At 47.6% G+C, this 26,862-nt stretch overlaps 1 protein-coding gene across 1 annotated transcript in view; it reads left to right on the forward strand.

Annotated features, from left to right (window-relative positions):
- IARS1 (isoleucyl-tRNA synthetase 1) overlaps nucleotides 1-26,862 on the forward strand; it is a 553,819-nt gene that overhangs the window by 365,883 nt on the left and 161,074 nt on the right. Inside the window, exons 23-24 of the mRNA XM_086938943.1 lie at nucleotides 373-494; nucleotides 24,714-24,816. Coding sequence (XP_086795069.1) covers nucleotides 373-494; nucleotides 24,714-24,816 — 225 coding nt within the window. The remainder of the gene's footprint in view (nucleotides 1-372; nucleotides 495-24,713; nucleotides 24,817-26,862) is intronic.

Below are 26,862 nucleotides of genomic sequence, written 5' to 3' on the forward strand. Positions count from 1 at the left end.
GGTAAAGGGCCTAGAATCCTATAGCCAAGAAAAACAGGGTCAGAAAAAATAGGAGGCAAAAAACTAAATGTTTGGGGATAAACCTGTCTAAAGGGCTAAGTCTAACAAGCACAAGCCTCGTTTAGAGTGGGCATAGACAGTCTTAATTAATAGCTTGTTCATGTGTCATCTTGGTGAGTGGAAGCAACATGTTATTATTTTCATCCTGTCTGTAAAGTGCACATGAAGTGGCTACACAGTCACAGTGCCCTATGCTGTTGAGCTTTTTGCTCCCAAGCGTTGGAAATCCTTTAAGGAAAACGTTGAATGTGTATGTATTTCTAAATTTGGAGAGAAAAAAAAATCTAACCAAATATGTTTATATTAACACAGGCCCCCTTTACTCCGTTTATCACTGAAATGATGTACCAGAACTTGAGGAAACTTATTGACCCATCCTCTGTCCAGGAAAAGGACTCACTTAGCATTCATTATCTCATGCTTCCTCCAGTCAGGTAAAAAAAGTCTATTTTGTTATTTGTTTGGTAGCAATGTGATAAAAATGGAACCTTCGTTCCAGTTTGGCACCTCACCTTAAAATCTCAGCATACAAGAAAGAAACCAGGGGTGTTGCATCTTTCTCTGTTCAAGCAGCCAAAACGATGACATTCATTACCCCCCAAACATAAGATCCACAGATAAACATCTTATCTTAAGAAGATTACTCGAGTTGGCTGTTTCCCTCATGACCACCATACTCAAAACACAAGTGTACAACTTATGGCTGTGTATTTTAAACATGTTTAATTTGATTTTATGGATTTATCTAGATATGTCTATTTCTTTGTACGTATATCATTATAGTATACAAATATATAGATATTCTTATAGCTCTGCTTTACAAATGTATATATTAGTTATGTTTAGAATATATACATGTATATATGTCCAGCACAGCTCTGGGCCAGGATGAACCACAAAAAACTGTGCACTCACAGCGATGTGAAGAATACAAGATTTGTTGCATATATTTCTTCTCCATAATCCGCATATGGAAAGGAGCACCCTATACTTTTCGACATTTTCAAACGCCTTGCTTATGTGTGGTGGCTTGATTATTTTGCGGTATTCACCTTTAGATGTTAATTCTGTGTGAGAGTTGTTCCATGAATTATCCAATCAGGTTGCCAGGATAATTCAGTGCCTTTATGTCTACTCACATTGATACGACAGCAAGGTCTTGAGGGGTTCTAGTGCTTGGTGAGCAGCGTCACTTTGCTCATTTTTAGGTCTCGCACCTGACGACACAGCGCGAAGCGCTGTCGCCAGCGAGAACTATTGTTACTGAGTTGCCTCTCATGGGAGACAAGAGATGGGGACGCGTAAGACGGACTGCAAGCGTGAACGCGCGCATGAACACGCGCTAGCATCCACTGTGAGTCGTTGCTGTTAATTAAGTTTCAGTTTCATTCTTAAAGACGTACAGCTGGCGCCTGGCACTTGCTAACGCGTTAATGACCCTTTCTTTGTTGTGCAAGATTTACAGGCTGTACTTTGTTTTGCTACAAGGAGCTTTTAAATATACTCGTCCCAATCGTTGGAGTGGGCCGCAAGCGGCGGGTCCGCTCAAGAAATAAACTTGTACACAACCACTGACTGATCGCTTAGTCGTGCACCCCCCCCTCGAAGAGCTCAGCCACCCCCTGCAGAAACGCAAACAAACACCCCACTCCCCCGGTCTGCGGGGAGAACTCCTCCTGAAGAGCGGCTAGCTGCGGCGCGCTTCTGGAGCACTCTAGCTCCTCCGTAGTTCTGCCAGTGTGGGGCTCTCCTCAGTCATGGGAGCCCCGCACTGCTATCTGGCGCTCTTCACCCGGGCCCCCTCCTGGGATCCGGGACTTCAGGTCCTGCACTTCTTCTCTGGTGCCAGGGCTCCATCTTCACCACAGGAGCACAGGAAGAGGATAGGCGCTGCCTGCACCGTCCACACGCACCACCACTGGGCACGAGCCACAGGGCACGCGAAAGTTCCATGGACCGCGCATACGCGGCAAGCCCTCGCCCTCCCAGTATTCTCGACCCCTGAGAACGGTGTCTGGACCCACCCGAAGCGGAAGAGATGCTTCCGCTTCAGAGCCTGCTCCGGGCCAGGCGCCGGTTGTCCTTTGGCGTGAGGGTAAGAGCACTAAGCTCTTTGTATGCAAGAGAGCGCGTGTGGCGCTATAATGTGGTGTAAGTGTGGAAAGAACCTTGTGTATGCGATTCTTAAACTTTTTTGTCACAAGTGAACTGGCAGTTGAACAGGGAAGTGCCTGTGCAAGACGAACGTGGTACTTTAGGGGGAGGGGTTGGGGCTGCATTGTCACCCGTAGACGCAGCCCCAGACGAGCCTTGCATTTGTTTGCTCTGTGAATCAAAACATGCATTTCAGTAACGTGCGGCAGCTTTGACATTAATAAGTCACTTTTCAGGTTTATTGAAGACATGAAAAGGGGAAGGGGTTGTGGGTTGGTGAAACAAAATATTTTCATAAGATCACGTATTTTGGAGGAAGCCAGGTTTTCTAGTTTAAATTTGTACTAATACTGCACTACATGGGTGTCTTATTTGTCTCATTTTTACCAGGATGTTAAACCTTTGTTTTGAACTTTGTGCACAAGGTTAGAGCGAGGGTGGCTGACAGAAGCCACACGAAAGCTTGGCTCGTTTTGGGCTCGATGTTCCAAGAGAACCTCAAGCTGGCCCAAAGTCAAACATCTGGCTCGATCCTGGTTCGAGCTTTAAGTGGTCGCCCACTTCTCTTTTTAAATCCATCTCGTCTTCCGCCAGGAGCATTTTCCGTGATGGGATTTTTGAGCTCCTGCGTACAGTGTTGAAGCAAAACTACAAGTCCCAGAATTCAGCTCGCTGTTGAGTGCGGACTGAAATATCCACAACTGGCTGACAATGTAACAAATGGCTGACGGGCCTTCTGGTAAATTAACGACGCAACTGTAAACAGGCAGGCTGCTTTGAATATATATCCCCCTCTGAAGCCGCACATCTTTTTTTGCATATAACATTTCACAAGGTTCCCAGCTAGAAAGTGGCTAGATTTGAGTGCTATAGTTTTATAAGAGGTCAGCCGGTCACTGCTCACTGATGGAAGGTGCAGGGGACTGGGCTTTACCATCTGGCAATCGTAAAAACGAGCGCAAAACACATTTTTTAGATGGGAGGGGCGAGGAGGGGGCTAGAGAAACAAACTGCAGACTGTTGTCCGATCACTCTGTCCCCGTCTTATCCTCCTGCAACAGACACCTTCCAACAAGCCTGTTTCCCTCCTGGCTGGGTGCTGGACACCCAGGGGTCAAGAGTTCGGCTTGTCCATTTTGTTTGTCCCCTTCTCCGTGAAAGGGCTGGGGGCAGGCAGGGGGTCGGGGAGTGCAGCAGGAGTGTATAAGTCAACATCCAGCATCGATCTCCAACTACAGACTTGAGCGAAAGCCAGAAAAAAACACGCAACGTGAAAATGATGTCCTGCTGGCAGTGAGAGTCAGCGTTTCGGAATCAGTTGAAAAATTACCTGATGGCTCCGTGTGATTGGGAACAACACCAGGTTTCCATTCCTGCGGTTTTGGTTTGCAAATCAATATTTGCAAGAGTTAATCTAGTTAGTGAATATGAAATTGACAAGACTACAACTCCCACAGTGCAGTAGATTCTGGGAGTAAAACGCTCAGGATTACAAAATAGTTTATTGCTGACAAATGGATCCCCCTCGAACACCGAAAGACAGTCACTCACGCCCTGGTCACCAGCAGACTCGACTACGGCAACGCACTCTACGCCGGAATAAACAAAAACCTCATCCGCAAGCTACAGAACATCCAGAACGCCGCCGCAAGACTGGTCCTCAACCTGCCAAAACCCTACCACATCTCCCAGCACCTGCGCACACTCCACTGGCTCCCCGTCGAGGCGAGAATCACCTTTAAGACGCTCACCCACGCACACAAGGCCCTCCACGGCACCGGACCAGCATACCTGAACAGCCAACTCAAATTCCACGCACCCCAAAGGACCCTACGATCAGCCCAGCTTTCCTACGCCGTGGTCCCCCGCACCAGAAAGACCAGATCGGGAGGCCTCTCCTTCTTCCTCGCGGCCAAAGCATGGAACGCCCTTCCGCTCCACCTCAGACAGACAACATCGCTCCCCATCTTCGCAAGAAACCTCAAAACCTGGCTCTTCGACAGACCCCCTCCTTGATGGAATGGAACCTGCACCTCCCCCGCCCCCCCCCCCCCCCACCACCCACCCCTAGCGCCTTGAGACCCTTACGGGTGAGTAGTCGCGCTTTAACAAACTCCTGATTGATTGATTGACATGCTGTTGCCTGGCAATCCCACATCTCGCACACACTGGTCCGCTCTTATACTTGGTTTCTTGAGCGACAGACAGCCTAGCTAGGTAAGCGTGTTCGGTATTTTCAGCCCATTAAAAGGACTAACTAGAAGATGCACAAATGGAGTGCTGTGGTTCGGTCGCCATTAGTAAGCTGTACATGGCCCTCAGTTTCGAGTGAGTTATGTACATGGGCATGTCTAGGTTTTGACAAGAAAATCAACAATGTGATGCTTCAGTTAATCTCAGCCAGAGAGAGGTCTGTAGTGTAGGGTATGCCACAACGTGGGTCCCGTGCTCGTGGTATAATTGGACCCATGGTACATGTGGCAAAAGAGGCCCAGATAGGCCCAAAACCGGTCTGTGGTTGCTTGTTTAGTCTGTTAATGAGTTTCTCCTACTGCAGTTATAAATTGCTTTCCTGCAACATTCAGAGCCATGCGAGCTTTCACTTTCCAAGCAGCCCGGGACAATGGCGGTCGCTTCTTAGCAATGCAATAAGTCTTGCATTTACTAGAGTTTGAGCTATTGGCATTGTAAACGACAATGGCTTTTATCTATGAGTTAATTAGCAAAATAGATAAAGAAAATGCATTGTCATTTACAATGCTAATAGCTTAAACTCTTGCAAATGCGAGACCTATTGCATTGCAAATGCCTGTTAACAATTTGATTTTGCTGGCCACATTTGCATGAAACTTTCTTTTTTCAGTACTATGTGTCTGTCCAATGACAATCGAGCATATTCTTTTGACAGTTCTCCATTGAGATGCTCCAGCCTTGTGTTGTGCATGTTCTATTGTTCTACATATGATCTGATTTACTTTTTAAATATACAATTTGCTCTTTGGGGTCCAGCATCGGAGGGCACGGACAGCCTCTAAATCAGCAGATATCCGCTTCACCTATATAGGCCGCACACATCCTTTCCGGAGCGGAGCGGGATCCGTGCGGAGTAGTATGACACCACCTGACAGGCAGGGGTACTGCTCAAACGTTTCCAGATCCAGTCTGACGCCTGGTGAATATTCAAAAAGTGAGGAATCTGTAGTTAGACAGAATCTACCAGAAAGAGCATAAGGTAACTTGCTCTTTAAAGGAATGTGCATTTCTGTGAGCTGTTCAGGGGGCTGCAAAGCGAAATTCTCCGTGCTGCTCGTTTGAGTAAATGTGGACTATTTTCTTGATCTAACAATGCATATGCAACCGAACGTATGGTACCTTTTTGTTCTAATTTGCAAATGTAAATTGAGCTGCAAACAAAATGAAATGAGTTTTATTGTTTCAGTCTTAAATGGCCGTTAGCTGTGGAATGAAAGGTGCATTTAAATTGTGTGAATAGCTAATTAAAGTCTCCTTATTTTGGAAAAACGATACTGGCGGTATCTGGCATAGATGAAATAAAGTCAGTCTTTAAGTAATCTGCCGTACAAACTGTTTAAAATAGCTTTGTAGGATGTGTGTAACCATGAGTTTGTGGCCGCTCAGGCTAGGCTAATTATATGTGTTTGGATAGTAAACTGACACATTCTTAAATAAGCATTGGCGTTTGAGACAATGAACTGCATTTGGTTAGACTTCAAATATGCTTTATTACATTTAGTAGATCGAACATGGTTGTTTAAACGTATGAAGGTGACCATAGCTGCTGTTCAAGGAGAGCCTCTGAAAAGGCATATGTGGTTTTTTTATGGCTGTTTGTTTTAATGTATGCAGTTATTGACGTTTCAGGGTTCTTATTCATGCCCGAATCCACTAATCAATTGAAAGATTGATGTGTTTCAGAAGTGCAGTGCACAGTTTTATAGTGTATGCTTTACTATTTACAATGAAAATGGCTGGCGTTATTCCTACATAAGTGTCTGCTGTCTCATTTTGATGTATTCGTTAAGGTTTGACTTTTTACAACGTAGTGAAAGTTGATAGCCCAAGTAATCTCACTACTGGAGTCCTGCAAAAACAGACCTTTTTCGACTCTTGTCTATTGTTCCTTTCGTCATACCATCAGCACAAGCGCATCAAGCTAAAGCCTATTCTGTTTAAGTATACATTGCATAAAGTTGAGCCACCTTTCCATGTTGCATAATGAATCGTTAAGTATATTTAGATTATCTTGGTGAAAAGTCCCCTTTTCTAGATTTTTTCCCCCCAGATGTAAAAGGAAGTCCCTGCCCTGCTCGGTCTCATTCTTGTAGTTGACCTTTTGAAGGGAGAAATGCATGAAGTCAAGGCAGTGAGAGCAGTCAATAGAGGGAGAAAGAGGACCAGACTAGGGAACCAAAAGCAGCCTTGGAAAAAAAAATTCTCAAACCAGACCCCGCTCCCTTAGTCTCCCTGTGCTCACTCTTCCTTTACATCCAGTTCTCTCTTTCCTTCTCTCCCCTGTCTCTTCTCTCACGGTGATCCTTTCTACTGAACCCCTTCTTCCCTATTTCTTGAAGCCTTCTTGTACTTGCCGCAATCAACCTCGAGGAGATGGGGAAAGTGACAGAGGCACCAGGAGTGAGTGGCCAGGGGCTTTCAAACCTGGCCTCCAAGGACTCCAGCCCACCAGGGAAATGCCTGGTGAAATAAAAGGCCTGTCCGACCCGAGGAACAAAGCATAAAGAACCCCAGGGTTGATGCAAGCTGTCAGGAATCCGGGTCCCAGTACATGCAGGGAGGCCACTGGGCCCCAATCGTAACAACTGGAGTAACTCACAACAGAAGGCTTGTGGAATCCATAGAAACCAGCCCTTTAACTTGGAATCAAGTAGCCCTTTTTAGTAGGCCTGGGCGGAATTCGCGGAGCGCAGAACTCCGTGAAGTGACAAAAAAACCTCAGTCACACTACGCAGCGTTCTGCGAGCAGCAGAGTGATTACTTGGGGCGGTTTGTACTGATTTTTAGCACAGGGTGGTTATCCTGCGCTGTAAAATCAGTGCAAACGGCATCCCGCGCAGGGGACAAGGGCTCTCCTTTTTTCTGCCACTATAGTAGAAGTTCTACTCGAGCAGCAGCTTCCTCAACACAAATGGAAGGTTTCTCATGGCAAGCAGTAGCGACCATCTGCGACCGCCCACGTTGAGAAATCGCTCTGGGAAGCGGTCTAGTGTTGGATTTTTCTTGCTTGTGCCGGTCAACTTACCCTGGACGAGTACGAATAAGGAAAGAAACTTTTTTCAGAACTCCTCGAGCTCCGTGGAGTGCGCAAAACTCCGCTAACAGAGTAAAGTTCACCGCCCAGACCTACTTTTTAGCATGTAATTTTCATGACAGCAAGGCAGAGCAGTCGAAGGCTAACTGAAGGGAGGTGCATCAAACAGTGCAACAAACCACACTTAAAAAATCTCTGCACAGGCTGTTTTATTTTTATATAAAACAGAAAAGTACTTTATTTTAGTCACACTACTAAGTTCTCCAAACACATTTACAACTAGATCCAGAAAGGCAGGTGGAAATGCTTATGGTAATTCTGCCAAAAGGCCTCATAACCAATGGGGGCGCACACTACAGGGAGTGCAGATCAAGTAATCTCTTAAATGTACCCGATAGGCCCAGGTGCTGAAGGCACTTCTGACAGGTTGAGCACCAGCAAGCCCTGAACTCTAAAGCCACAATACACTCTCCATGTGCTTAAGACAAATTAGTGGGTGCTTTCAAACTTCAGACCTACTGGCTTTGTCAGGTTGTCCACTCACTAGTTAGAGGCATAACTTTAAGGTCAAAGCAGAGTGCAATCAGTATTGAGACATTTCAGGATGGTACCACTCAAAGGCAGTAAATAATATATGCAATAATTCATTGATGATGGGATCAGTAGAGATTTCAATGATCAATATCATATGGCGCATTAGTATTTATTCTACTATCATAACAGCTGAAAGGGCCTAGAAAAAAGGTCCCTACACCCAAAGCAATATGACTACAAAATTCCAGCCAGTAGAGTGCTTAAAACTATCAAAACCTCTCAGGGTCATTCATAAATTCACTTCCTTAAGACACTAGTAGGGGCCCTAGGAAACTCAGTGGGGAATAAAAGTGGTGGATGCTCATCGTAGCACTTAGTGACTCCCTTATGCAAAAGAACTCTCCTGCTGGTGTCCTGTGCTCCTGGGGCACCACACAGAACTAATATGTAATTTAACAGGTAGGCTTTTGCAGGGACTTTTAGGAGATCTCTTAGGTGTTTCACAGCCTGAAACTCTGCTCTTTGATGCGCGTGTGCACTGGGTCTTTATTTCTTTTTTAAAAGCATTCATTCTCGGGCACACGTTTCCTGTTTTACAAATAAAAAATAAATCTTAAAGAGCCCAGGCGGACATGTTGGCGACTGCCAGCCGTTTAGATATGGGATATGGTTGTGTAGGCACTGCCAAGAGCCGTGGGAGGACTGGGCTCTCCTCTCCCAAGCTATTTCAGACAAGAGAGATGCAGCAAAGTTTGCCATACACTATGGCTTAGACACAAAAGACTCGCTAGGCAGATCGCTTTCCCCGACGGTGGCCGTAAAGCGCCATGCCTTCCTGAGGACGCCTTGTTTTTTCAGGGGATATCTAAGTCACTGGACATGCCCTTAGATGGTATCCGTCTCTTTGAAAACAAGGCAGACACAGCGCTTGAGCGCTTTAAGGACTCGCAAACTATTGGCAAGTCCCTAGGCCTCACTATATCTTCCTGGCTTGTATCTGCTTTTCACCCCCTTTCATAGCTATGGAAGGGGCTTCCAACCAAGCTAGACCTATTCCAGGCAGAGGAACCCTGCAAGTTCAGCAACCTCTGCGGGCCCGCAGACGTGATACACCCAGACTCTGTGGGTCGGGTGGCCAGAACTAGAGTCAAGCTACAAACCCCTCCTCCACCTCAAAACCATCGTAGTCCAATCCCTCTGGATCATGGATGTCCAGTTGGTGGCAGGATACGCCAATACCTCCACCACTGGGTTAATATCACCTCAAATAGGTGGGTGCTGCAAGTAGTCAGAAGGAGCTACTTCCCTCCCCTTCGACACTACCCCTCCCACCATGACTCCAACTTACGATCAGCTGACAGAAGATCACCTTGCCTTACTCTGAGGAATTGAAGACTCTCTTGGCCATGGGAGCTATAGAGAGGGTTCCCGGGCCAGAAATAGGCTGTGGTTGCTATTCCCACTATTTTCTGGTTCCAAAGAAAGACAGTGGCCATCATCCTGTCCTAGAACTTGGGGCCCTCACCCACTTTCTAAAACAGGAGAAGTTCAAGATGCTCACTCTTGCTCATGTCCGGTCTGCTCTGGACCTGGGAGAGTGGATTGTAGCCCTGGTCTTGCAGGATGCCTAATTTCATATCCCCGTCCTGTTAGCCCATCGTTGCTATCTGCGGTTTACGGTGGACCACGAGCACTTTCAGTTAACTGTGCTCTCCTTCGGCCTCACCAGTGCTTCTCGGGTGTTTACCAAGGTGATGGCAATGGTGGCCGCCCATGTGTGGAGATCAGGGGTCCCAGTCTTCCCCTATCTCGACTGGTTCGCAGGTGGGCTCGTCCCAAGCAGCCATCTTCCACCTCCAGTCTACGGCGAACCTCCTGCATTCGCTGTTGTTCACTATCAGCGTGCCGAAGTCACACCTTACTCCCTCTCAGACGGTCTCTTTCATCGGAGCAGTTCTGGGCACGGTGCAGTTTTGGGCTTATCCTCCCGAGCGGCAAGTCCAGGATATTCAGGTTATTATATCCTGGATTTTGGTGAGAATGACTCTGAGGTTGTTTGGCCTCATGGCCTCCTGGATCCTGCTAGTGGACCATGCTAGATGGCACATGCAGACTTCTGCAGTGGGACCTGAAGTTCCAATGGGCACAGCATCTCACAGACCTGGTTTAGATATCAGAGGGAACCGCAAAGGACCTGCAGTGGTGCTTGACAAACCGCGATTGGGTCAGAGGCAGGCCCCTTTCCCTTCCCCACCCAGATCTCACAGTAGTGACGGAGGCGTCCCTACAGGGATGGGATGACAATCTGGGAGAGGTGGAGATCAGAGGACTCTGGTCTCCAGGGGAAGTCAAGCTCCATATCAACCTGTTGGAGCTTTTGTGCGATCCGGTTGGCACAGAAATTCTTTTTACAATCTCTCAATGGAAGGCTAGTTCAGACAACACTACCTCCATGTGGTACTGCAACAAGCAGGGTGGAGAGGAGTCGTGGACCCTCTGTCAAGAGGCCCTGCTTCTCTGGACTTGGCTGGAATAACAAGGCATTTCCATGGAGGTTCAACATCTGGCCAGTTCTCTGAATGCCAGAGCGGACAAACTCAGCCACTGGTGCCTTGCAAATCATGAGTGGCACCTCCATCCGGAGGTGGTGCAAGATCTCTTTCAACAGTGGGGAGAGCCTTAGTTAGATATGTTTGCCTCCGAAGAGAACACGCAATTTAAGCACTTTTGTATGTTAGAGTTCCCAAGGCGGCTCTTGCTCGGTGAAGCTTTATGTCGCGAGTGGAGCAAAGGCCTCCTGTACACCTTTTTGCCCATACCACATCTGCCCAGAGTGCTCAACAAGATAAGGAGCGGCCGGGCCCAAGTCATTCTTGTGGCTCCAGACTGGGCACGGAGATTCTGGTATCCCAAGCTTCTGCAAATGAGCATCTATCCTCTGGTCAGGCTGCCTCTTCGGAAGGATCTTCTGTCGGAGCAGCAGGGAAGGGTCCTCCACCCAAACCTGTCCACTCTTCGCCTCCTTGCGTGAAGATTGAGAGGTCAACAGTTGACATCTTTTCACCTTTCTGCCGAAGTCTGTAAGGTTATTCTGGCAGCCAGGTGTCCGTCCACAAAGTCGGTATACGCCTTCTGATGGCAAATGTTATGTCAATTCTATACAGAATGGTCTGTTGACCCTCTGTCTGCCTCTGAGATGTTTTTCTTTTCATTCTCTTCTTGGCCTAACAGGGCTCTGCTCTAGGCACTCCAACCGGCTACCTTTCGGCCCCACCTGCTTTTCTTCGCCTGCCAAATCAGCCATCACTTTTTAAATCACCTCTTCAGAGATTTTTTAAGAGGCTTACCCTTCTGTTACCCCCTTTTCCTTTTATTATGCCCAATGGGATCTTAATTTGGTACTTACCTTGTTGATGGGTGACTTGTGTGAACCGCTGCACAATTGCCCCCTTTGACTGCTCACTTCAAAACAGCCTTTTTAGTGGCAATAACTTGTGCCAGGGGAGGTAGTGAACTGCAAGCACTGTAATCCCAGCCTACTTACCTGACCTTCTTTCCGAACAAAGTAGTGCTCCTCACTAGGGCATCTTTTCTGCCTAGGTAGTAACACCTTTCCATCTGGCTCAGTCTGTTACTCTGTCCACCTTCTATGCACCACTGCATCCTTCCAAGGAAGACGAGCGTCTCCACCAAGTGGACCCAAAAAGAGGGTTATTGTTCTACCTTGATCACACTAAAGATTTCCAGGTGGACGACGAACTCTCCGTAGGGTACGTTGAAGCAAAGAAGTGGTGAGCAGTTCAGAAGAGACCATTTCATGCTGGGTCATCCTTTGCATAAAAATATGTTACATCTTGGCGAAGAAACAGCCTCCTGAAGGCCTTAGGGCCAATTCTACCACAGTGAAGGCAACCACCACAGCTCGGCAGTATGGTGTCCCGGTTAGTGAGATCTACCAAACGGTCACATGAGCTTCTCTGCACACGCTCGCCAGACGCTACTTCTTGGATTCTTAGGTCCGCTCTGTCTTGCAGGATTTCTTAGTCTAAAACCTTTCCGCAGTCCCTCCTCCAGGGATGGTGTTGCTTGGGAATATGTTCAAAGTTAAGGAATCTGCAGCTACATGTCTCTATCAGATGGACAAGTTACTTGCCTTCTGTAACGCCTTATCTGGTAGCGACATGATCTAGTCGCAGATTCCTTACCAACCAACTCATCCTCCCCGCACTGCGGATTGGTTTAGTGCCAGGGCTGTTTTCCCCTTCAGGGCCCTAGTTGTTTTTTTTGACACAGCATGGCCAGTTACCTATTGGCTCCGCGCTTCTGGCGTGGAAAGTACTGACGTCAGCACGCCGGAGTGGCACCTATATAGACAACGCTGATGTCACTCCGATGACCCCGACGCCTATGACGTCACACAGAGTCACCTACGCCACTTATCGGCATGCAGGGGTACTGCTATCAAAAATCTTCCAGATTCAACCTGATGCCTGGAAGTTCAAAGTTAAGGAATCTGCGGCCAGATCATGCCTCTACCATATATGGCGTTACTGAAGGTAAGTAACTTGTCCATCAGGGAAACATTCGAACAGTCTTTTATAGTAATGAAAGCTGTACATTTAATTAGTGGGTAAAGCTCAACGTTTCAGGAAAAGCATACAGCCTTAACAAATGTAAGGTATACATTTATGAAAACGGCCCAGTCATGAACCAAGCAAGAAATGTGAAATGTAGGGAAAAAATGACATGATTTAACCAACCAAAGTTCTTGGTCATGCAATCATGGAAAAGAATGGTCAGACAGCACAAAGTCTAACACTGTGACATTAAACTGGTTATATCACACTGTCCACATACAATTAGAGCTGCAAGAAACGACAATCCAAGGACAATTTGCACTCCACATCAGAATGCTGCAGATCATGGGAAAATGGTTGCCCGTAGATGATCTGATACATGTGATGCAATTAAAATCTTTTGGTTCATCCACAAGGCTTTTGCCAGAAAGGCATGCTAGAGATATCCATAAAATATCTTTTTATAACTGTATAGTAATGAGGGCAGCTTAAGCCTTCATTTTCTGAATGTTGTCAAGTGTATCACAGGATCAAAAAATTAAAAAAGCTGTGCAGCTGGAAACACAAACAATGTAAGAATTACACCTATGTGCAGTAAGCATTGAAAAGATGTACACTTACAAAGTGAGAAAAAAGAAAAATGGCAAACCCTGATAAAAATCAGTGTAAACTTTGTTGGGAAACATTGGAAAAGTGTCACTTATGTTCTGTATTAGGTGAAAAATTAGTCGAATTTGCCAATGCACGTGGTCACAGTGGTGATGGAGGTTTGACCTAGTAGAAAAAGTTACTTTTGTACTTATAATTCAGAATATGAGGAAAACATGCAGAGAAGGAGCAAAACACCTTCAGAAGGATAGAGTAGGGCACAAGGTTATTAGATGTACCTTTCTTGTTCGCTTCTTCCATTCAAAATTGTACAGAGTTTGGATCTTTCCAGTACGAGATAGTTATAAGCTGAAGCTAAACGGAGTTCCAAGTCCTCCAATCAAGCTTGTGGGAATGCATGATGAGGTTGAAAACCTCTGACCGATACTTCTAACAGAAGATTCATCACCTTAGAATACTCACCAGGCACCAGACTAAATCCAGAAAAGCTTTCTCCAGCAAGCCACAAGGTTGTGTCATGTGGCTCCATGATTAACCCTGGGCGTAGTTTGCGTAGCAGCGCTACGTTTAGCTACGCAAACTGCTTAGTGCGATAGGGAAAATGCTGTTCGCACTGATTGCACAGTGCGGACAAGCATCTGGCACTGTGCAATCATTGCAAACGGCATCTTGCAACAGTGCAAGCGGTCGTTTTCTGCCGCTCAAGTAGATTTGTACTGGAGAGGCAGCTTTCTCAACGCGGACTGGTAGTTTCTCGTCGCGAGCATACGCGACCACTCGCTATGAGAAACCTGACCTCCCTGCGTTGAGAATCTCGCTGGGAGGTTTATTTTCCACGCTCGCGATCGGCAACTTGATGTTGCTGATCCAAATGAGGAAAAAATTTCACCAGGATGTTGATTTTGCTCGTTCTCGGTCGCCAACTTGACGTTGAAGACGGCGAGCAAGCGAAAAATACCCGCTATGCGTTTTTGCACAGTGCTACGTGCAATCCGCGTAGTTGCGCAAACTACGCACGCTCCGCGAGCATAGCGCCGTACTACGCCCAAGGTAATCCATGCTGCCTACACACAACTTTTAAACTGTTTTATTAGTGTGCAAGGAAGCAATGTCCTTATCCAAAATGGCAGGTTTCAAGCCATGCCATGCCATGACTGCAGGATGCAAACGTTGGTCACAAGATTCCTGGGCCCTTGTAGACTGCGTTGCCTTTAAAGAGGCAATGCTGCAAATTTTCGAGGTGGTTGCGGATCTCGTTGGTATGCCTTTGGGCCCCATGGAAAAGAAGGGTTCCACAGTCTGGTTTCCATCAGTGGGTCCATCCGTCGCACACTCTGTCCACATGAGATCCATTACAGGACCTTCCACTCTGGACCAAGTTTTATGATGGTTCTTGATAAACCGACACCAGTATGAGAAGAGGACCTAGAGCCAACTCCAATGTAAGAGCCCACAAACCGACTTAAGCTCGAGCCCGACTAATGTTGCCATACAAAATTATAAAAGCACAATCAGTTGTCATGCAACCTAACTTTAACCCAATGCCTCTGCCATTTAACACCTATTAGCAAAGGCTCAGTTTTCTTTTTGGTTCTGACTCTGATCCTCTGTCAGAGCAGGAGGCACCCCAAGATGATGATGGGAATGGGATGGCATACTGTTCACCTCACTATATTGATGACGCCTTATAGTTTTATTTAAAGAATGCCTTTGGGCTTGACATTTCCTCTGAGACAGAACTTGACTCACCACTTGGGCCAGCAGTGGAAGAGTGTGCCTTGCATTGGTGGTCCGAAGGACAGCTGAGGTACTAGAATTGCATCTATAATCCATTGAGACCAAAACAAATGTCTTTACAGAGATCTTACAGCCTGGACCATCTACTTCAGAACCATTTCTTCTCTTTAACAGTGCCCTCGCTAATACTTTGATGGCTACTTAGTCTTCTTGTGTCTTGGATAGGGTAAATATTACATGGACTGTTGTGCTCTTCTGTTATGCTGGTAGTCATCTTGCCTCTACCTGTGTTTTCAAACTGCATATTTATCTTATGGCTGGACCGTTTAGCGCACTATGGTTTGTTTTTCCCCATGCCGTCTTTGGCAGACCTCATTTCTGAGGCGTTTTATTGCAACTGGACTGGTTTTGGATAGGTTTGTGATGAGAGAGACACAATTGCTTATTGGTTATTATAGTTGTCTTCTCAAGGCTACAGTTTCGGATGATGTTCCACATTACTACCTTTATACCTAACATGTTTGTGCTCCTGCATAGGTCCCTTGTTCTACTTCTTCCACACTGTGTTTGTTCTCTTATCTTAGTGTATTTACAAAAGGGATTACTTTGCTCACTCCTGTTGGTTTTGAGTGCACTGATGTTGCTTTTGGCAATATTTTGGCAGGCTGATCCTTATTAGATATGCTGATCCCTAATGGGAATGGATGGCTCAGTCAGTGTAAGTCTTTGTCGGACTGCCTGTTCACAATAAATACTTTTATAGAATGTTGAAAGAAAATTATGACGAGGTAGGTATTTATAGATTGGTTGTTTTGCGATGTCAGGGCACTTTACCTAGGCAAGACCGGTTATTTTCTGTTGTCCAGAAGTGTTCCTGGCGTACGAGTTACTTACCTTCAGTAACGATGTATCTGGTAGAGACGATTCTAGCCGCAGATTCCTTAACGTAGAATTATCCCCAGGCATGAGACTGGATCCGGAAAAATTTTGCCACAGCATCCCTGCTCGCCGGGGGGACAGCACCATGTGACTCCGCCCTGAGGTCCGCGTACGTGATGTCAGCGAGGTGACATAAGTCCCACCCCGGCGCGCCTTCGTCAGTTTTCTTCTGAGAACTTTTCCGCGCCACAACGCGGAGCCATCAGAAACAAAACTGTGGGGGTATGGGAACAGTGTGCGAAGGAGCAGTAAAATAGAAAAAAGAATGGTGTGGAACAGCAACATTAGGGACAATGCCAGGCACTTCAGTACTGTAGGGCAGGAAAGGGAAAGAGCAGCAACCCTGCAAAGTACGGAGATATCCCCCCTGAGACAGAAGAACATATGGAAAAACGTCATGGTGAATATTTAACAAGTCTGCAACCACAATCAAGGACAGTGAAGGGTAACAAGTCTGGGACAGATAAGTAACGACAAAACGCTTCAAGAAAACCCTATCAGAGAATGTTGCATCCCCTGTAAGAACTAAGGGCAGAGGCACAGCCAAGAGACCCCGACCCGGAGGATAGCCGAGGAGTCCGAACCCCTAGCAATGAAGGGGGAATTCACACGTAGGCCCCGCCCTGGAAGAACCAAAGCGCAGGGACACAGAAGTACATATGAATCCATCCTCCAATGACCAGAAAGGGAGGAATGGAACAAGAAAAGGACGAAGCATCCTGCCAGGAAGGAGGTGAAAGAAGGTACTCACAGAAGACAGGCCACCTAAGGGAGGCGAGTGCAGAAGACCAAGCTGAAGGTTCTCACAGAACGGGGAGGAAGGGCGGGTCGTGAAGGAATCTGCGGCTAGAATCGTCTCTACCACACACATCGTTACCGAAGGTAAGTAACTTGTACATCTGATAGAGACTACTAGCCGCAAATTCCTTAACGTAGAGTAGATGCCCTAGCCATACCCATAGGGGAGGAGGGTGTGCGAGAGAACCTCCCAGTAGGAAGGAACACAGGGCCCCGGCTGGGGACGTGTAAAGAGGGCAAGAAGGGCGGGTCAGCCCCCCCACCAAGCAGAAGGAAGCAAGGGAGAGGGGAGGCCAGGACAGTGGAGAAGTGTGGCTCAGGGGTTAGAGGCGGCAGACCCGGAAGCTTAGATCGGCCCTGGACCAGGGTTCAATTCCCCGCCTCGGCGGGTCTTGGGCTAAAAATTCCACAGACTCGATAATTCTCGCTCCGGTGCCTTCTCGACTCACGGGTTCACACTCTGCGACTCTGGGCAATAGCTTGCTTAATCTCCACAACGGCCCCTCGCGGCGGGATGCCTGGCTTTCACCTTGTGGATACCCTGCCGGGGCTATCTCACAGGGGAATACCAGGACGGGTTCCCTAAGCAAGCGCCGGGACACCCACTGCGGGTAGCTGTGCGCTATATAAGCTCAAATACATTTACAACCCACGCCCAGCCAAGGTATCAGGAACATCCACCAGAAATCCCTGGAGGGACAGACAACGGCAGAGGAGTACAGAGTAAGAAAAAAGCACCCCAAAACTCCAAGGAGTAGAGGTAGAAGCGAAGGCAAGCCCCTCGATGGAAAACACCCACGCACAGAGGAAGGGAGAGCTGAACTGGCCACAGCCCCAGGCAGCAGGCAAGGCAGGAAGGACTCCACAGTCAAAGGCAGGCGTGAGAAGATAGACGTAGTCTCGCAAGGCTCCAGCAGAACCAAGAGGCAGGAGCACAACAGCCCACCCCAAGGCCACCTGTCACAGACCAGAAAGAGCAGGCGTGCACAACCACATCTGGCAAGTACTAAGAAGCAAAGCGCCCATACCAAGCCGAGCGCAAGACGAAGGCAAGGGCCAAGGAAACCCAGAACAATCCCAAAGGGGAGATCGTTCCGGATATAAACCGACCCAAGAAGAAATGGAACAGTCAGAAGAGGGAGGAGAAAAACGTAGGACGGACAAGCCGTCCACCAGGACCCAGGAAAATACCATGAAATCCTATTCCCCCGGGAACACCAGACAGAGGACAGGCTCCAAACACTGGACAGAAAAGGGCGGAACACCACGGCACAACGCCACAAACGGCAGGCCAAAACTGGTCCAACGATGCAGCACTGAATCAACAGACTCTGACAAGAACAAGAACCACATCAACGGTATACAGCGACGCCAGGAAAGGCAAGGAGCCCAAAAGGGCTGAACCAGCAGCCATCAGTAGAGAGGGACAAACCAAGGGACACCGAAGGCACGTCAAGCCACACAAACGTATACATACATAGATAAGGGCCACTCATAACACCAGAGACCAGGAGTAGGTGGGATAAAACCTCCCATCAAGCCCCAAAAGATCAACAGGTTACGGAGGGGGAGGAGGAGGACGGAGCCCTGCAAGGAGACGCTGAATGGCGGAGTCCGCAAGAGTGTTAAACAAAAGGACCCCTTCAAAGGGCTGGTCAACCAGATGCTCTCTAATATTCTCAGGGAAGACAGCATCCCGCAGCCAAGCATAGCGACGGAGAGCCACAGAAGTGGCCATAGCGCGGCCAAGAGCATTGGCAACATCCAAGGCTGCACGAAGAATAAACATGGCCAACTCCCTGCCATCCAACACATAGTGCCATGGATCAACACGGGCACCCTCATGAGACATGAGAAAGAAGGGACTCTGCCGAATCCCATAGGCTGAAAGTAGCCCTGATCAACACACACAGAGTGTTGAGCGCCGGCAAGGCTGCACTGGATTAAGCGAATAAGTTACACCCCCATGAATCCAATCACCGGGCCTCCCGAGACGGAGGAAACACCACCACAGGCATGGATGGAAAGGCAGTTCGCAGAAAAGAGCCTTGAGTAGGAGGGTGAAAGGAAAAGCAGACTGGGTCGTGCTGAGCAGGACGGTGGCGATGCAGGAGCGGCTGAGGCACCGGATCACCTGTAGCAGGGCGCCCCCAAGCCTCATAAGAGAATTGTGGAGTGACACTTCAAAAGGAAGGAACAACTCCCGTCCACCAGAACCGTGGTGGAGAACCTCCAAGATATTATCTGTGGAGTATGGGGTGACAAGTTAACCCATCCGCAAAATGCCAGCGGCTGTGGAAGTAGCCAGCACAAAAGCAACACTGGCCTCCGTAGGGCGCCGCAGGGGAGAAAGCAATTCTCAGTGGGCGACGGCTGCTAACTGAGCCGTCCCCCCCCCCGTCCAGCTGCAGGAGGAAGTGGCCCGCCCTGAAATGACGGGGGATCCCCGGACGAGTGGGGAACTTGAGGGCCCCCTGGGGAAGGTGGAGAAGTCGGTGGAAGAACCAAACGCGAGCCACGGAAAAGGAGGGTCCGAGGATTTAGGCCGCGGGAACGGCGAGGAGCCTTCCCTGGAGGATGCCTGGGAAAAGGCAACAATGCGGCATCCCATCTCCGAAGAGGAAGAGACCAACAAATGACAAACCTCGAGGGAAGGAAGGAACCTCAGGAGACGAGTCAAGGACCCGACGCCGGCATGGCACTGTGAAGTCCACCACAGGCGCCAGCTCAACGTCGAGATCGGGGCCGAAATGGGTATCGGCAGTGCCGAGTCGGCTTCCTCCACCACTTGCCCTCCCCCCCCATCCCCCGAGAATGGGACGGAGCCGGTGCGGCTAAGGAACAGCGCGGAAAAGGTGCTGGCTAGGCCTCACTTGGGGCAGCCGCCCGCAGAGAGGACCGAGAGGGACTCGGGAATGCACCCCAGGCCACGGCCTCCACCCACAGCACGAAACGTGCGTAGTTGACACCTGCCGCACTGCCTCCATCATCTCTACGTCTATTCTATTTTATGGATATATAAATATGTTTGCTATCTTTTTTGAATGAAGTGGATAAATTACAAAGTGGAATATAAATAAGATATATATAAAAAAAGAATAAAAGATATATGTTTTGATATCTATATTTGTGATAGCCAATTTACTCAAATAAGGTGGTTCTTTTATGTCTTTGGTTTCTCTTTCAGTGTATTTTGGTGTAATACAAAGTAGATCCTATCTTTTTAAATCAGTCCCTAGCTAAACATTTTTCTACTCCACCCGCAGCACTGCCAGGGCTGGGGAGGAAAGCCTCCGACGCCAAAACGACGCCAGCTCGGCCTCTGGTGAGTCAGCCGCCTGCTCAGGGGGCCGAGGGGGACTCAGGGACATGCCCTCAGTCCTGGCGACCTCCTGCGATGCCACAGGGAGCCCCGAAGGGATTTGCGGCGAGGCAGGGGCACCACGGGTCGAAGAGCAGAGCCCCAAAGGATTACCCCTCGACGACGCCAACCTCAAGCCGAAATCTTTGGCGCTGGGGCCAAAGCCGCCGGCGACTCCGCGGAAGGACCCGCATGAGGCAAGGCATCCGCTGACGTCAGGAGGTGGAGGAGAGGCCAAAAAAGCCTGCAGCGCCGCAGCTTAGGCTGTCATTTGGGCCCTAGTCACCCCGACGCCGGGAAACGGCGGATAGGGTGGCGACTGGCAGGGGCACTCGTCCCGAGGGGAACCAGCGCCCTCCGCCGAACGAGGACAAGACCTCAGAGATAAACTACAGGACATACCGGCTGGCGAGCGATGCCCTTGGGGCCATGGCCTAAGGCGATGCCGCAGACTGAATCGGCGGTTCCTGGCCTTCGAGGTAGGGGACTGACGTTGGGACGACACTGGCCTGGACAAGCGGGCCGACAGCAACTTCATCCGGCACTCCCGCCGGGACTTCGGTTTGAGGTGCTGACAAGCTTTGCAGTCCGTAGAGTAATGGTACTCGCCCAAACACCACATACATATCGGGTGAGGGTCCGTCGCCGACATCTGACGTCCACACTCAGTACACGACTTGAAGCCCGAAGGCATTCGCACACTGATCCACGAAAATAAAAGGTGAAAAGGAGGCCTGAAAACAGGTCAGGACACGATCCAGATCCGCGTTGCACGCGGAAAAGAGAAAAAACTGATGTAGGCGCGCCGGGGTAGGACTTGTGACCACTGGCGTAGCTAGGGGTGGGGGTTGAGGGGGGCGGTCCGCCCCAGGCGGCAATATTTTGAGGCGGCGCGGCTGCTGCGCAGCACGTGTGTTACTGTTTGAAGTGCAAGCACAAATGCTTACGAATGCTGCTGCACACACGAATTAGGCCCCAGGACGTCCTGCCGCCCGCGGCGCTGGCAGAGCTAGGGTAATTTGCGGTTTGTTGGCTCCGGGCCTGGCCCCTGCGTGTCCCCGGGCCCTGTGCTGCTGGGCAGGATAAGGCTTGCTGAGTTGTTTGCGGCTGCCTCCCTGCCCAACGACGACGTGGAGGAGAAGAGCTCGGTGTTGCCGGTGAGTGTCACTCCCGGCGCAGTCCACTCCCTTTGAGTGCCCCCACCCGCCCAGTGTCATACTCCAGTCACCCTCATTCACACGGTGATGTGACTCGACTGGAGAGTTCAGGAAGAATATGCTCGGCTTCGCTTGCTAGTTGTGAATGTGCAGTAACCTCAGGCTACATACATCAAGCCATTGAATTGGACAAATGCTTTAATGGCGAGGTTTCTTTGTCATGTTCGCAGCCTGTGTCAAGGATCTCAATTCACGAGAGGAAGTCATTGTGTGTCATGGATGGTTTTACACAAAAAAACGGGACTTGAAAACACACGCAGGAAAAGTGGAGACACTAGAAAAAAGAATTAACAAATTGGAATGATTCAATCAGTACATTACTATGTAAGTGTCTGGTAAAAAAGAGAGTATGTTAACACTTAACGTAAGAAGCGATTTCATTAGAATGAAATAAAACCGGGCTGCAACTCTGTCCAAGAAATTAGCGTCACATGTTACTATAGACAATTTATAAGTTTAGCAAGCGGAGTTTATACAGTAGAGATTTTGGTTCATGTATTTGCTGACAGCAGCGGTTGAGGTTCCCTCTGCACTTCACCACACGAACAACTGTAGCTGTGTTTCGAAAGTATAGAGGCTGGCTGCGTTTGGAGTTCGGTTATATCACTTTAAAAGTGCGTGCCAGAAGAGTCACTAGAAATATTTGCACTCCTCTTGGAGGAAGAACAGGGAATTATTGAAAATGGCAAAGGAGAGGATGGGTGATTGAGAGAAAGTGGTAGATTCATAGAGGAAAAAGAAAATAACAGTTTTGGAAGCATGAACAAAGAATAACTGAGAGTTCATCATAGACGTCATGACAGAAAGTGACGCCACGAAAGGTGGCTTGCACCATCGGGCTCATGCCTCCCCTCACTCACCCTTAGATGCGATTGCATCTAAGAAGCCAGCGCGTGAGCAGCGTGCTGTGAGCTCCGATCTCGTCCCAGAGAGGCCAAAGAGTGAAGTCCAGCTGTTTGGCAGGGGGGGACGGCGTCTACCCGGTAAAATAAGTTGGGGGACGCCAACCACCCGCGTGGTACCCCGACTCGAGCACTGGTTGCTGTCGTTTTCCCCCGCACCCCCCCTACCTGCCATAGGCGGCAATCTGAGGGATAGCCCCGGGCGCCTGAAGCTCTAGCTACGCCCCTGCTTGTGACTTCACGTACGCGGACAACGTCAAGGCGGAGACTCGTGATACCGGCCCCCCGGCACGCAGGGATGCTGTGGCAACATTTTTCCACATCCAGTCTCACGCCTGGGGATAATTCTACGTTAAGGAATCTGTTTGGAGTGTCCGTTCACTGTTTTCCTAGGTCTGGTTGTTTGTGTGCGAAGCACAACATCCCAACAGAAATGAAAAGGTTTTGCATGAATAAATCATTTTGCAGGTATAGTCTGGGCGTCAATCACCTTGTAGATATAAAATAAATAGCTTTGTTTAGAGAAAGAAGGCAAACAAATCACATTTCCTTACATGCATATCTGTTTTTTTATATTGGAAATAATCCTACTGAGTTAGGGGTACCTTGGAATAGTGCTTAAAAATTAGTTCATTGTTCTTGTTACGATTGTAAATGAGTTTACAGCATATGTCTTATGCAACCCCCTTTGAGCCCGACATGGACACTACCCCATCTCTTGTTTTGTTGCACCTGAAGAGGCACATGAGTCGAGTTGGAGCTGTGGTAGCACCTGCTGGTGGAGGAGTGCTATTTTAATTTTTCAGGTTCTAGTCTGGCACCTGCTTAGATTGATAAGATGAGGAATCTGCCGGCAGATACAGCATTCACCAGAAATATTGTTACTAATGTTAAGTAATTTATTTTGTGTGTTGGCACATGCTGGGCTCTTGTGTAACAAAGTGGCACTCTGATGCGGTGGGGGTTTGGGCTGGCAAGTTGGAATTTTAGGGTTTGAAAATCTAAGAATGCATGAGCAGATGGATCCAAGCCATGGTGATGAAGATAAAACACAGCTAAACCAAAATGAAATGAAATGAGAAGAGATGGAAGTGAGAAGGCCCAGTCAACTGTACTTGGTTTATAGGTCTCAGCCTGAACCAGCGCATGCGCTGGTCTGGCCGAGACATTTAGTAGCTGCTTTGAAAAGTGCTACTTTCCCGGTGACCAGCTTACTATCACACGCACAAGAGCGCGCACGCATGCGCGTAATAGCATGCTGGTTGCCGGCAAGGTAGCACTTGCGGTGACGCGCGTGCGCACCACTCGCGCCACCACTGGCATTTTTTTTTTTATTTCATTCCACGGCCGCGCAGCTTTACTCTTACGGCCGCGTGGCCAATGCTTGTTCGTACTTGCTTGAGGCATAATGGGTTTAAGATACAAGAAGGTGCTCTATCAGCCGGACACTTGGCAAGTGATGCTAAAGTACAAATGTACAATTTATTAAGCAAAATCGACTCTAAAATAACACACATTCCGGTTGGGAGGCTAATTCAAGCCACATGTGTTTTTATCTCTTCGGCCTTTTCATGACACCAATAAGCTTGCTTTGCTGCCGGAGCTGCTGTGTTACATCGCTGCCTAGTGTGTGATACGGACTGTGAAAAAACAATGTTCTTCTATCACCGCAAGTACAAGATCAGACACTTGTAACCACTTCAGCCGAGATCCCACAAACTCACCTGGTAGACTTGCAAAATAATGCCACCCTCCCCAAGGGCACAACCAGATCCCCGCCTCACGGACCTCCATCGGGAGCAGCTTTGTTTTTGTGATCGCTCATTTCCCGAGATCAGTGGGAGTGTCACGCATGAGTCCTAGCCGAGAGACGATTATACCACATTTCCCTCTGTTACTGCTGCACACATTAGATCAGCTTTCCAGACTGGGCCCTTCTCATGCACTCACTGTGCTAGCTGCTACTTAGTCGAATTTGGAGGCAGTGCACACTGCAGTCCTTTTTAGGGTTCCGCCTGCAAGAGCATGGGCTTGTGCATGCGCTCTCGCATGTGAGACACTATTGTTTAAAACAAGCCTTGGCATAGCCAATAGTACTCGCCTTTGGAACCTTATAAGTGTTTAGCCATGCAATACTTGACGTTGTTGCACCAAGGATATTGTGCTGGATAACTAAACACTTATAAGGTCCAAAGGCGAGACCTTTTTGCATTCCAATGCTTGTTTAAACTTTTTTTAAGTACATTCAAGAAGAAGGCTGACATGGAAAGTACAATTCTGCAAATGCTGCGGAGAATACTATTGACTTTTCCATGTGAATTACGTATTAACAAAGAACATTGGTTTTCTAAACTTTCAGCTATAAATATTTCTTCAGTTGTTCCTTGTTTATGTACATAAATGCTTACCGTAAAATAATTCTCCGAAAGATATTTAATCAAAAACACTCTCCATAAGTATACTTTGGTGGACATAAGCTGAATATTTTTCAAGGTTACCTCTTAATTACGCCGTTCATAATTTTCTTTTTTGTTTTAGGGAGAAACTCATTGACAGGAAAATTGAAAACGCAGTATCCCGGATGCAGTCTGTTATTGAACTTGGACGTGTAATACGTGACAGAAAAACTCTTCCAATAAAGGTTTGTACTCTGTTGTTTGTAATAAAACTTTGCTAAGTTTCTGATTTTTGTAAACGTTTCATAGAAATGCAATGTTTGCTAGGCAAACCTAACTTTAGGATGGAATTAGCAGTACAAAATCTGCATTGACTTAATAAACCATTGTTCTTCTCGGTTGTGTTTAGGAAATTCAGTCTTCATGAAGTGTAACACAACTTTACTTCTGGGTGATATTTTTTAATATTGGTGTTAAATATATTTTTTCCATTACCGGAAATACATTATTAATCTGAAAGACACACAAGCCAAGCCACCGCACAGTTTTGCCCTACGGCTGAACAGCGAACACACCCTTCTACCCTCAGTGATATATATATATATATATATCTCGATTCACAGTCAAAGACGAAATTTGTGTCAATGGACACAAAGCAGGAGCACACTCAAAGTCTGTGAAAAAATATATTTATTATATATAGAAACACCCCCCCCCCCCGCGCTGACAGACTTGTTTTGCTGCTCTTGCTTTGTCAATGTGACATTGACAAAGCCAGATCGGCGAAACGCGTCTGCCACGCTGAAGGAGGGTTCTCTATGAAATAAATCTATTTTTTCACTGACTTGATTTGATTGTGCTCCTGCTTTGTGTCGGTTGACACAAATTTCCTCTTCAACTGAAACGCTGTGTAACGCGGCTCACCACCGCGTACAGGAGGCACCCAGGGTGAGAAAGCAAAGAAACCGAGTAACATTCAACGAATAAAGTAGTTGGTCTGCAGGTAACATTATTAGTGTCAAATATGCAGTACTGAAGCTAATTTTGTAAAATAATCTTCGAATGCTGATCTGTTTCAGGGTAGTGCTTCCTAGAACATGTTGACAGAATAGCGAGGGTACGATGTCTCTGCAAGTGTGTCTGCAGGGATGCTTGATGGATCTGACCACTGCTCTAAAAAGTAATAAGTAACAGTACTTACAAGTTACTAATATAAGTCGAAGCGGCCTTGTACTGTTACTTCTAAGCCCATTCCCTGCAGATGAGCCAGCTTTCTTTCCTGCTGTTGGACATAGTGGTCATTTTGATCTTTCCCATCTGATAGTACAGTAGATTAGTGATTGGAGATCTCAAAGCTTCAAGCTGATGTGGATGGTGGGGAACATGCATGTTCCTGGACTTTTATTTTTTCTATCTTGTGATGGGCAGAACTAATCTCCACGTCCCCACCTGCCCATCTGGGTTTTAAATATGTGGATGAAGTGTGGATTACCTGTGCAAGAGTCTTTCCAATAAACAACTTTCCTCTTCAACTGAAACGCTGTGTAACGCGGCTCACCACCGCGTACAGGAGGCACCCAGGGTGAGAAAGCAAAGAAACCGAGTAACATTCAACGAATAAAGTAGTTGGTCTGCAGGTAACATTATTAGTGTCAAATATGCAGTACTGAAGCTAATTTTGTAAAATAATCTTCGAATGCTGATCTGTTTCAGGGTAGTGCTTCCTAGAACATGTTGACAGAATAGCGAGGGTACGATGTCTCTGCAAGTGTGTCTGCAGGGATGCTTGATGGATCTGACCACTGCTCTAAAAAGTAATAAGTAACAGTACTTACAAGTTACTAATATAAGTCGAAGCGGCCTTGTACTGTTACTTCTAAGCCCATTCCCTGCAGATGAGCCAGCTTTCTTTCCTGCTGTTGGACATAGTGGTCATTTTGATCTTTCCCATCTGATAGTACAGTAGATTAGTGATTGGAGATCTCAAAGCTTCAAGCTGTAATGGATGGTGGGGAACATGCATGTTCCTGGACTTTTATTTTTTCTATCTTGTGATGGGCAGAACTAATCTCCACGTCCCCACCTGCCCATCTGGGTTTTAAATATGTGGATGAAGTGTGGATTACCTGTGCAAGAGTCTTTCCAATAAACAACTTGTAATTTTATTAATTCTCTACACAGCATAATTGTTTATTTTTTTGTAGTTGCTTTATATTGTGAGTAAATAATAAAGCAGCAATTTTCATTATAAGCATCCACAAACAGCATAACAATAACCTGGTATAGTTGCA

This window comes from Lissotriton vulgaris, chromosome 9 (genome assembly GCF_964263255.1).
Source record: "Lissotriton vulgaris chromosome 9, aLisVul1.2, whole genome shotgun sequence".
NCBI lineage: Eukaryota > Metazoa > Chordata > Amphibia > Caudata > Salamandridae > Lissotriton > Lissotriton vulgaris.